We start from the raw sequence: 12,645 nt of genomic DNA, 5'->3' as shown, positions 1-12,645 counted from the left end.
CAGCCGTTCACCTCTCTGGTTTTCTGGTAGGCTTGCCTCAGTTCCTTCAGTTTCACGCGGCACTGCTGCGGGTCCCTGTTATGGCCTCTGTCCTTCATGCCCTGGGAGATTTTCACAAATGTTTTGGCATTTCGAAAACTGGAACGGAGTTCTGATAGCACAGATTCCTCTCCCCAAACAGCGATCAGATCCCGTACCTCCCGTTCGGTCCATGCTGGAGCTCTTTTGCGATTCTGGGACTCCATCATGGTCACCTGTGCTGATGAGCTCTGCATGGTCACCTGCAGCTTGCCACGCTGGCCAAACAGGAAATGAGATTCAAAAGTTCGCGGTTCTTTTCCTGTCTACCTGGCCAGTGCATCTGAGTTGAGAGTGCTGTCCAGAGCCGTCAGAATGGAGCACTCTGGGATAGCTCCCGGAGGCCAATACCATCGAATTGTGTCCACAGTACCCCAAATTTGAGCCGGCAACGTCGATTTAAGCGCTAATCCACTTGTCAGGGGTGGAGTAAGGAAATCGATTTTAAGAGCCCTTTAAGTCGAAATAAAGGGTTCATTGTGTGGACGGGTGCAGGTTTAAATCGATTTAATGCTGCTAAATTTGACCTTAAGTCCTAGTGTAGACCAGGGCTAAAAAACCAACTTCTATAAATTCGACCTAATTTCATAGTGTAGACATACCCTAAGGCCTTGGATGTAGACTGTGATTCTATCCTTTCTCCAGAGAAACTCAGAACCCTCATCAATCTAAGCTATGAAATCAACAAACTTCTGTCCCAAAAGGCTGAGTTTGCTTTATTCTGTTTGAAGCAAAACTACTTGGAATTTGGCAAGAGAGCTGGCAAGCTGTTGACACACACATTTAAGCAAAAGGCTTTCAGAAATAAGATTGCTCCTGTTCATGATAGTAGCAATAAATTATATACAACACAGTCAGATATTAATAAACAGTTTCATCTAAATGATATTTAGCTGAAGAAGAAATCAGTGAAGAGGCCCTAGATAATTTCTTTTGGTAGACTGTCTCTGCCACAGTTCTCTGACTCTCAGAAGGAACTTTTAGATGCCTCTGCAAGAGGCTCTTTGGGGCTGCTCCTGGCCCTGCCCCAGGAAAAAGACCCTGGTGATGGCGGCTCCTGCCCCACCCTCTGCCAGTTGCAGGCATACTTAGCACCTGTCTCAGGCAGCAGTGCTTTAGACTCCTCACACCTGTGTCTTAAGTTGGCCAGTGGGCCTGGGAGGGCAACAAGAGGAAAAGCCAAGATGGTGGCCGGCTCAGAGAGGGGCTGGCAGGGGAGGGGGTGTAACAGCAGTTTTCTCAGCTGTTAATTCTTTTCTTCCAGCCTCAATCTGAATCCTGCATAGCAGCATGAAAGGCACTCACCATTGTATGTTCCAGCTGGCACCATGCCTCTCAAGATACATGCAGATGGAGGATGGTGAGTTCATGGAAGTTTGGAGAGCCTTAGAAGGTTTCACATAATGATTAATTTTTTTGCTCTGTCACTGAGTACACAAGGGGCAAACACAGATGATCAGCAAACAAAGGTTCAAAGGAGTTCATTCCTAGTTTGTCAATATCCAGTAACCCTTCGTTAGCCCTAGATAATCTTGTTGACCCAGAAGAATTGAGAACTGCAATTGGCTAATTGCTTGCACTTTCCATTGTACTTTTGCACCGTACAGTATATAAAAGATGGATTCTGAAATACAAAGTAACCCCCTGTTAGAACCCAGAATAATTGTTACACTCTGCAATGGAACCTCTGGGAGCAACAAGTGTTTTCCTGGTGATTTGTGTCTCTTGCCTTCTTTTCCTTTCAGCATGGAAAAAGGTGTCTGGAAGTGGGAAGCTGCCACCTGGCCCTGTTGCTTTTCCCATCATAGGGAACACGCTGCAGCTGAATATGAGGAACTTGCCCCAATCTATACATGAGGTAAGGGGGCTTTCTCCGTATCCAGGGCTTTGGCTCAGGTGGGTTTTAAGCAGAGACTGTGGAAAGAGAACTCTGAAATTTCTGGGGTTTGCAGAGTGGCTCAACTCCTCATGTTTAAGGCTAAATATTTTTTCCACAGAAATATTTAATCTTGAATGCTAGATACAACCTGTTCCTGGCAATGTGTTATTTTTATGATAATGTGTCTTATTCACAGGTAAACCAGAATACACCCTCTCAGTTGTGCTGCAGCCTGTACAGGTTGTGCTGCAGTGGGGAGTGTGGTCTGGTGGTTAAGCAGGGAAGCAGACAGCAGCCCTAGGTTCTGGTCCCAGCTCCGCAATTGATTACATGTGTGTACCTGGGGAAACCACCAAAGTTCTTTGTATGTTTCCCTCTTGTAAAATTGATCTAATGATACTTGCCTTCTTCACAGGACAAGGGTAAGGCCTAGACTGTTGCTCTATTCTGTAAAGTTGACATATCCCTCCTGGGTGGAGATCCAGAAAGGACAGTGATTGTAGAGGGGCTCCTCTCCCCACACACATCCAGGGGTAAATTGCCTTATAGGAGGACTCAGGTCCAGTGTTCTGGTGGACTCACCTTTCCTTGGCAGCTGCTCCAGAGAGAGAGTGAGACTGACTCTATATCCTAGTGGTTAGGCCTAGGTCGCTCACCCAGGATGTGGGAGACCCAAGTTCCTTTCCCAATGACTGTTCACTTATTGATATGCAATGGAACAGCTTCAACAGGAAAGATGGAGAGAGTCCTGCTCCAGAATGACCCACAGCGTGGTGGTTTAGGGCACTCTCCAAAGAGAAGGGAGACCTGGATTCAGATCCCTTCTTCACATCAGGTATGGGGGGGAATTAAACCCGGCTCTCCCACATCTCAGGTGAGTAGCATTCCCACTAAACTAAAAGTGATTGGGGCGGGAGAGGGGGGAGGCACCTCCTCCTCCTTTTCTGGTGCATGTTGTATGGATCTAATCTGTTAGGTGAGCTTTAAGAGCAGATGAGCGAGGGAGGGCAACACTGCATTTGAGGATCAAGACAGGCTGGCTCGGGCGTGTGTTAGGCGCTGGCCATAAGGACTGAGGTAGCCGTGTGCATGAGAGCTCTTCCATCAGTTTGTAATTAGATCCACTCTCCTTCTTATTCTTAAGTGGATTTAGTAAAAACGTATTGGTCCTTTGTGTTAATCTTTTACAGCTCAGTGCAAAGTACGGCCCGGTTTTCACAATACGCTTAGGCTCACAGCGGGTTGTGGTGCTGTATGGACAGGAGGCTGTGAAGGAAGCTCTGATTGATCAAGGGGATGAGTTCAGTGGAAGAGGAAAACTAGCACTGGCTGACAAGCTTGCTAAAGGAGCAGGTATATTGCTAACAACGTCAGCATGTAGCGCTGATGTTCTCTCTTTGTGGAGAACACGACTGAGAAGATCGTTGGTGTTTCATTTAGTCCTGCTCTTTGAGGGATACTCACTATAGCCACTTATTCATGTCCAGTGTATTTCTTATTTTTACATGGTACCAGCATATGTACTTTGCTCTAATTACTGTGACAGTTTACACTGTGTTAGAGAACAAAATATAGCCATTGTGCATGGCAATCAATGGAATTATTTTTCTTGTTCATAATTGCTATAAACAGCAATGAGATTAACGTGTGGGATTTTGAGTTTCATACAGAAAAAATGTAATCCAGGGTCTCCAGTAGAACACAAATACAATAATGTTTGCCTTGACGTTGAACCTTTCAATGACCCATGTTTCCCTAGGTTAGAAATTTAGCAAATTGAGTCTGCCCCCACCCTTCTTTCCTATTCTCCTCCCTTTTCCAGGCATTATATTCAGCAATGGGGAGCGTTGGAAGCAGCTTCGCCGATTTGCCCTCACCACGCTCAGAAACTTTGGGATGGGGAAGAAAAGCATTGAGGAACGGATCCAGGAGGAAGCCTGTTTTCTGGTGGAAAGGCTCAAAAAAACACACGGTGGGGAATTGCTGCTTGTAATTCGGAAACTGAGGAGTCAGCTAAAGACTCCTGTCTTCCTTTATTTTGTGATCTTAACTTTGGTTCAAACACCTTATAACTCAAGCCATTAGCTGCACATATAACAACCTGTGTTTAATATAAAGGAAAAATATGTGAGAAAAGTGCCCGAGATGACCTTTCCTGGCTGTTATTTCCCATGTTTTCGACCCTCTGATCTGTGGCCAACGGGCAAATGGAAAATGTTTGTCCAGAGTAGGCAGAAGCTAACACAGTGAACCATGTTAGAGTGGATTAGTTTATCTTCCGTGTGTTGGGCTAATAAGACACTGAGGCCTACAGCTTGCTTATTCTGATTTTCTTCTCTGCTAGATGTCTGATACGAGTCTGACTCCTACATTGCATGGGGATGGTCTCCCGAGGAAAGTTTGAAATCACTGTGTAAATTTACAGTGCTTCCTAAGAGGAGATGATGATTTTATTATTTATTTATTTATGTTCTATTCGTTTCTAGAGGTCCCAGCCAAGACTGGGGCTCCTTCGCCTATGGGTTGTGCTAACAAACAGTTTGAGACAGTCCCTGCCCCAAGCAACGTACATATTAAATACACATGACGAAGAAAAAGTGGAGAAAGGAAGAATTATTTTCTCTCTTTTAGAGATGGGGAACTGAAACACAGAGAGATTAAGCGACTTGCTCGAGGTCACACCTGGAAGTTTGTGGCAGAGCTGGGAATTGTATCCAGATTTCCTGAGACCCAGGCCACTGCCTTAACCACAAGACCATCCCACCTCTTGCAATATACAGTACGCCATTAAGGGCTAAAATGAAGTTGACTGTCCGTCTCGGTGAATTGTGTGTATGAGAGGAGAATACACGGAGAACCTTCCCCACCCGTGATTCAGAAACAAGGGAGAGCCACTTTACTGCTGTTGCCACGTGTGTATCCTGAGCCAAGGGCAGCTGCTCCTGTAGATAATGACCCAAAAGAAATCTGCCTGGGTGAGGGCCAGGAGCAGGAGTCTGCTGTGAGGCGAGAACACACTGCATGGAGAAAATGCTGCTTCTGGATGTTTTCTCTGTGCAAAGTGGTCTCAAGTCAGAGGGGTGAAATCTTGTAGACAATTCCCTTGAATACTGCATAGGCCCTGCTGCATTACAGGAGTTTGTGACGATGCTAAAAGCAATGGCTCAGGCAGAATCTTCTGAATGCAGGATTCTGTTCTGAATGGGATACTGTCTGTCAGGCCTGTGTAAAGAGCCCACGGCAGACAGGCAGGCCTCACTCGGAGAGGGACTGATGGTCCCTGGTCAGACCAGAGTGTGTCAGGCAGAGAGCACCAAAGGAGACAGTGTGAAAACTGATTCCCAGCAAAATGGGGATAATTATTTAATATAAATTTACAGGGATAGCATTGGGGAAGCTGTAGGTGGAGAATGAGGGAAATATCTGTGTTATTTTTCATAAATACCTTGTGCACCTCAGTTTACCTGTGTGATATTATCCTGCCTGACTGTACAGAATTAAGTAAAAGGAGGCTGAAAGGGGGACAGCAAGAGGAAATGGAATAATGGCAAAGATAAGTATGATCAGAGAGAATGCCACTGGTAATAATGGAGAAGCTGTTAGTTTGAGAACAGCCCCAGCTTAGCTTCAGTTAATTGGCAAAGTATTGTCTTCCCGGACAGAAACTAGCATCCAACAGGGATACTAAAATATTAGAGATTCTCACCGAAGCAGAAAGGGAGTTGAGTGAGATGGAGGTAACTGGGCTGCATGGAACTTACCGAAGCTTGCAAGGATAGATTGTTTCGGTAAAAGGTATGTGTGTAGAAGCCTTTATTGTTTCTAGTTTTTGCTCTGTGTGCTGCATACCTTTAAGTGGATAAATAACACTTTGTTTTGGAGATTGGTTTTTTTTTTTTGAGTCGCTTTGATCACCCGCTGGTCACAGGTCCCTGGAGGGAAAGGGCTCACAGGTGTCCAGCACAGAGCAGCCTGTCATGCTAATATAGTTGGGAAGTAGTGAGTTTGCTGCTCAGCTATCCAGTCCAAGGGTGGTTAGACTGCAGGGTTCCTCCCATTCAGAGCAGGGCAGGAACTCAGCCTGTCACCTGAGGTGGGGTCTGGAGAGGGGCTGAGAGGGGTCTAAAGCCCAGCTCACCCTGGAACTGTGACACCAGAACTCACCCTCCCCAATGAATATTCGGGACTGCACTCTCGGTCTGGGGCCAGGACATCCAGAACTTTCCAATAACATCAATGGATGTGATGCTGTAGGTGAAAATACTGAATTAAAAATTGGACGCTGGTTTGGTTTTGTTACAGAGCGACCCTTTGATCCCACCATCCCTCTCACCCATGCTGTCTCCAACATCATCTGCTCCATTGTCTTTGGGAACCGGTTTGACTATGAAGATCAGAAGTTTCTGGCATTCATTAATCTCACAGAGGAAAACAATGAACTCTTCCGCTCCTTCCTGGGACAGGTGTGTTCAGTGGTTTTTTCCACTCTTCTTTGTAATGGGGGAAGAGATAGATCTTTCTTTCTTTCACTGTTACTTTTCCTTAAATAATTATTTCGTTCCCATAATGTTCCTGTTCTCCTCATAAGGCGGCAGCTATTACCAATCCCAGCCTCAAACTTGTTTCTAAGGATTATTTAAATTCCCACACAAACCACTTCATTTCCTCAGAATTACGTTTGCTCAAGGACTTTCCCTTTCAACACTCTTGGTAAAAATCAAGGAAACTGCCAATTAAAACATTAGCATCCAAATCATTGCAATTCACATGCCTTAGTATATTCACAATGGGATACCTGAATGTGGTCACATTCCTCACCTGCAAAGCAAACTCCTTTTCGTTTCTAGTACACAGCCACCCACACATCCCATTGCTGAAAATCTCACCAAATGCACAACAGTTGAACTCAGTCAAAATCAATGGAGTTCCAGCAGCAGAGATTTGGCCCCTTGACTCCAACCTGAGGACGACTAAGATATCTTTTACGTTTTATTTCTGCCTATGAAAATCTGAGCTAGGTTTGGGAACTTGAGTGTGATTTTCAAGAACAGCACGTTTGTATTGGTGATGCTTTTGTGTTGGAAATAATGGAAATTATTGTAGCGAATAGAACTGAGTGTCACTGCAATTTCTGTGAGGAATATGTGTGTATTGAGTAGAATGAGTTAGTGAAGCATGAGACGTTCTTTCGAATGCATTTGCACAGGAACGTGCCACAAAAGTATTGTATTGTGCTGCTGTAACTGAGTCAATTGGGTCAATTGATTATTTGGTGTGTCCAGATAAACCAAGATGTGCTTTTCCTTCCATCATTCTAGCTGTACAATTTTTTCCCAACTCTCATGGATTATATACCTGGGCCTCACCGGAAGTTAGTTAAAAATTCTGAGGAGTTTAAAAGATTTGTTCTGGAGAGAGTGAAGATGCACAAAGAGTCTCTGGATCTCAGCTGCCCTCGAGACTTCATTGATGCTTTCCTCATCAAAATGGAACAGGTATGTGAGGGCAGCCGCCCTTCCCCTTTGTTGTGGAGTGGGTTATACATATCGTGGGTATTTATCACTCTGTACAAGACCCAAAGGCAGACCTGGTCTCTGTCGCTGGGATTTACATTCTGAAAGGCAAGCCCTGCTCACCTCATTTGTGTGAGTAGTGCCGGTGATGCCAGTGGGACTACACCAGTGAGTAAGACAAATCTAAGCTTATGTGCACACTGCAATGAAAGACCCACAGTACAGCCATGGCTGGCCCAGGTCAGCTGACTTGGGCTTGAAGGGCTCGGTCTGCAGAGTTATAATATTGCAGTGTAGATGTTGGTGTTTGGGCTGCAGCCCAGGTTCTGAGACCCTTCCCTCTTCCTGGGCCTCAGACCCGGGGCTACAGCCCAAGCCCGTATGTCTACACTGCAATATTATAGCCCCTCAACCCGATCCCCACGAGTCCGAGTCAGCTGACCCAGGCCAGCCGTGGGTTTTTTATTGCAGTATAGACATCTTAAAAGGACAGAGCACCCAAAGTAGGTATCAAAAGCACTTGGAAACAGATTGGTTCTGTTTGTAATTAAGCCATTAAAAGAGGTTTTATTAAGTGGGTGGACAGAGGCACTTTTACTGCTCTGTGTTAGCCTCAGTGGGATTAGCAGGAGAATCCAGTTTCAAACGGCTGCCTATGCCCACACCTACAGACCTAACCTACCATCTGTTTCTTTGGAAACCCTCCTGCTAATCTCATGTAATATTTTGCAATGACAGCCTATTACAAGTTCTATCAGTGCACTCCTCGTTCAACAGGTAGCCAGGTATTTGTGTTTTTGTGGGTTTTTGCTTCCTTTAGAGCATCAGACTCAATCCATCTGGCTCCAAGATTAAAAACGGGTTAGAAACATTTGGTTTCCTTTCTAATTCAAGGTTATCAAGGCAATTCGTGCTGCCCAGGCAAACAAAATAGGAAAGCAAAGGAATCAACAAGTTCAATTTTAACCGTTGGAAATACAGATGAAAACTAACCTAGTTACTGTAATGCTCCAGTTCTCCTCTTTTACAAAAGACCACCTATTTCCACAGCAATGGCCTAAATCACCCCTGAAGTGCTACTGCAATCTCCAGGGCCATGGCCCATTTTCTGTAAGGATTTTTATAAAGATGCCGAGTGGGTCACAGAGCAGGTAGAAGATGAGAGGGTTTGGGCCTGTATGAATAGATCCCACACTTACAGTCAATGATCCAACAACTATAACAAGTCTCTCTACAGGAGCAACAGAATGGCCAGTCAGAATTTAACTCTGAAAACTTGGTGAGAAGCACAGTAGACTTATTCCTTGCTGGAACAGGGACATCCAGCACCACCCTGAGATATGGACTCCTGATTCTTCTGAAATACCCAGATATAGAAGGTACCCTACAGACACACACACAATTTTAAGTTTTGGAGAGATGAGGGGATTGCATGGCTCAAGGAATCTGTAATGGGGTACAGAGCCCTGTCCCTTAAGTCACTAGATCAAATCTGGCTTGGGCTGGAAGTGAGCCATGTCACCACTGTGTGCAGGCTGATTTGTGAGAGAGATGTTTGGGGATGGGTGTTTTAGTTCAGTTTGTGTGGACAGGTGTCTGCATTCGAAAAGCACCATCACAACTGCCATTACTCGGCCTCCTTATGGGCAGTCTCAGCAGAGGGCTTTCAGACTGAGTAGGCCCTTGTGACTGGATTCCTTTCTCACCTCGCGGTTCACATTAAGGCTCACAAGCCAGGGGAAAGTGTATGTGTTTGTGTGGGGGAAGCCTGCGCTGCCATTGGCCAGATGGTGCCTGGTCTGTGGGTAACAGGTACCTTTGCATTCTAGGGCTGTCAGACTGGCACCCTCCCCTCAAATAAAGGCAAAGCCATTTCATTTTAGGATTTAATCATCTTGTAGGTGTCAGGATTCAGTAAGGGCTTAAATCAAAACTCTGTCAGTGCAAGAGATTTATCAAAACCCAGTTAATATACAGCGCTAATTTCCACCTCATCAGCTTCCTCCATGCTCATGTGGATGATTGACTTTGGTGTGGGAAAATTTTAGGCCTCAATCTCTTGTGTAGCAGTTAGTTATATGCTCTGGTGATAACATCATACTGTGCTTTCTTTTATAACATAACCAGGCATGAGCCATATCACTGCCCTAATAATTACATTATAGACATTTTGTTCTAGATACCACGTACAATAGTTTCAGTAACCCAAAACTAACTGTTATATTGTTATAACTTGTTATATTCCCAACATGTATCTGCTGAGACATGTATATTTCTGACTGTGTTACAGAATGGGGGCAAAATTATGGGAATCCTGTTCTTTAGCTTTATTGTTAACCTTGTTCATTTGATGACAGCGAAAGTTCATGAAGAGATTGACCGTGTGATTGGCCAAAGCCGAAGCCCCTGCATGGCGGACCGAAGCCAGATGCCCTACACAGATGCTGTGATACATGAGATGCAGAGATTCATTAACCTTGTCCCGATGGGTGTCCCACATGCAGTGACCAGAGACACTCATTTCAGACAATATGTTATTCCCAAGGTTAGTTCTCAACATTTCTCCGAAAAATCCAGTTCTACGTTTTCCTTTTTTCAGTTTTGAATTATTCACAATAGAAATGTTTGCCCTGGTTTGAGCATGACAGGTGTTTTTCACAGTTACCAACAACGTTCCAGTTATTATTGCATGAAGAAGAACAGAACCCTGCATTCTGCAGACTCAGCTCTCCTTCCAGAAGACAGGCTTAGAGCCTCATTCAAGCTTTTAGATATGGAATAGATATCAAACAAGTATGCAATAGTTTCCCTCTTTTTGGGAGTCTCTTTGGGGAGTTCAATTTCTGAGCTGATTCCATCTCCACCAAGCTTTAGACATTCTGAGGTGTTAATATGCACCACAACTCGCAGTGACCATGTCTTAGGTTGCTAATTGAGTTTCACTTTGAGTTGTATAGGGCTTTTTAGCATTGTTATCTTTGTGTGTGTTAGTTATGGGGAAATTATTGGTGTGATGACTAAACTATAAAGACCAGGGAAACTCAAATGCTTTCAAATAGCAGCTGAGAGATGCACCTAACACTTCTGGATCTTAGCCAGACTTTCCCAAACCTCTTTGATGTAGAAACCAGGGCGGTAACCTAATGGGAGCAGCTTTTCTCATGAAATTTCAGGATCTAGTTGTTCCAGGTGGGCTGCAGTTTGGTGGGGTTACCTTTTGTCATGGAATCTGAGTATTTCTAGTTCTGGTTGAAGGCATGAATTTCCCGGGGATGCAAGGAAATGAAGGAAAGAAAAATGTGTCCCACTACCCAGCTCAGTGAATTCTGGGGGCTTTTCACTTTGAACAGTATCCACTTAAACTTTCTTTATCTGTGTTTACTAAATCAGGGCACTACTATATTCCCTGCTCTGCAATCAGTCCTAGGTGACAGCAGGGAATTTCCAAAGCCAGAGCAATTTAACCCGGGACATTTCTTGGATGAAAATGGTGCCTTTAAGAAGAGTGACTTCTTCATGCCTTTTTCTGCAGGTAAAAAAAGCCATGTTTATTTCAGATCCCAGACCATTCTCTCTTAGCTTTGTCTTGAGTATATAAAGAGTTCTCAGACTGTAGTCTGCAGAGCATTTTTGGGCCAGCCATGAAGCAGAGCCTCTCACAACAGCGAAGTATCTGTTGGTCTCCATTCTGTTTTTTAACTAATTGAACATGCACTACTCTCCACTCTGCCTGGCAACTTCACATCTTCCTTTGTCTGTCTGTGTCAGCTTGCAGTGGACGTATTGTGATTGAATGTGCATGCAAAAAATTGAAGGGAGTAACATGCAAGAGGGCAGAAGCCATCTGCATAGTCACTGGGAGAGAGATCAGTAGGGGCTGCTTAACTTCTCAACTTTACTCCAATCAATGAAGATCCCGTCACTCTGTTAAAAAACCCTGTTTGCTGTTCTCCATCCTAGTACTCAGTATGCCTGCACCTCGCTACCTGTTAATTCCACCTTCCACTCAAGAACCACTGTGTCATTCCCCCCTTAAACATATTAACTGACTTGGGACCTGCATTAACTCTTCCTCAAACCCCATTATCTGCCCACCTGTCTCCACATATTTGTATTTAAAGAGCTACTTACTCTGTGGAACTCAGCCTTTGAAATGATCTGTGAGTGGCTTCTTAAGACCGCAAATGCTTTCATACCTTCCTGAACTCTGAGAGACGGTCATTATCCTCCATGTCATTACCCGGAATCACTCTGTGCATCTAATTTTAATCTGGATGTTTACTTCCATTGTAACAGTATTTAACATATGTTGCAAAGAAAGATTTCCTGCATCTCCTCAATATTCCTTTTTCATTTCAGGGAAACGGATTTGTGTGGGAGAGGGTCTGGCTCGGATGGAGATATTTTTGATACTGACAATGATTTTGCAGAATTTTACCTTGAAATCTCTCGTTGACCCCAAGGACATTGATATAGCTTCAGTACCAAGTTTAGTGTCAAATGCACCAAAATCATACCAGCTCTGTGTTTTGCCTCGATAAAGATCATGAAAAGTCACCTCAATGTCCTACACCAGTAGTGAATTTGATTGTCTATGATCCCGGAGTCATTAGTACAGTGACAGAAATGAACTCATTGTCTTGAAACAGACAGATAAATAACCTGGCTTTTTAAGTAACTGTGATTTAACAAAATTAAATGCAATACCAAAAAAAAAAAAATTATTGACTCCAAAGGCATGTACAATAACCCAACAGTGTTCTTAGCCTGGCTCAGGTGCGAATCTGTTCCTCACATAAGTTGGGTATGTTTTCAGTTCATTTGTGGTGCAGTTGACAACAATTGAAACTACTTTTGACAGCCATAAATGCTGCTTTATTTACAAGGGGCTAGTATGTTTCCAGCTCTTGAGGTCTGATCAGCCAATCAGAGTAAATTGTGGTGATGTAATGCTTATGATTGGACAGCCTGCTTTGATGCGGGGAGTTTCTGTGGCACTGGACTGAACTAGAGTTCCCCCTCCCCTGCTCATTCATGTAATTTCAATTTAGCTCAGTGGAATTAAACTTTCACTTAATAAAGATTCTTCTTATTTCTCCAGCTCACCTCCATGCTCCTATATATTTATTTAATTAACATATTTATTGCAGCTATCCAACACATTGCAGGTCAGGG

At 44.1% G+C, this 12,645-nt stretch overlaps 1 protein-coding gene across 1 annotated transcript; it reads left to right on the top strand.

Moving 5' to 3' along the window:
* Positions 1-1,704: 1,704 nt before the first annotated feature.
* On the top strand, positions 1,705-12,575 carry LOC140914641 (cytochrome P450 2H1-like). Its single transcript, XM_073352994.1, has 9 exons — positions 1,705-1,936; positions 3,148-3,310; positions 3,780-3,929; positions 6,260-6,420; positions 7,276-7,452; positions 8,708-8,849; positions 9,828-10,015; positions 10,861-11,002; positions 11,830-12,575. Exons 1-9 carry the CDS (start codon positions 1,757-1,759, stop codon positions 12,009-12,011), a joined length of 1,485 nt encoding a protein of 494 aa, XP_073209095.1. The 5' UTR covers positions 1,705-1,756; the 3' UTR covers positions 12,012-12,575.
* Positions 12,576-12,645: the final 70 nt, after the last annotated feature.

Source organism: Lepidochelys kempii, chromosome 7 (genome assembly GCF_965140265.1).
Source record: "Lepidochelys kempii isolate rLepKem1 chromosome 7, rLepKem1.hap2, whole genome shotgun sequence".
NCBI lineage: Eukaryota > Metazoa > Chordata > Testudines > Cheloniidae > Lepidochelys > Lepidochelys kempii.
This window is presented reverse-complemented; position numbering and strand designations above follow the sequence as displayed.

Coding starts and splice junctions, on each gene's coding strand:
- LOC140914641 (XM_073352994.1), top strand. CDS start 1,757: ATGGAACCTCTGGGAGCAACAAGTGTTTTCCTGGTGATTTGTGTCTCT. Junction 3,930..6,259: donor AAGGCTCAAAAAAACACACG/GTGGGGAATTGC, acceptor GTTTTGTTACAG/AGCGACCCTTTGATCCCACC. Junction 8,850..9,827: donor GAAATACCCAGATATAGAAG/GTACCCTACAGA, acceptor ATTTGATGACAG/CGAAAGTTCATGAAGAGATT.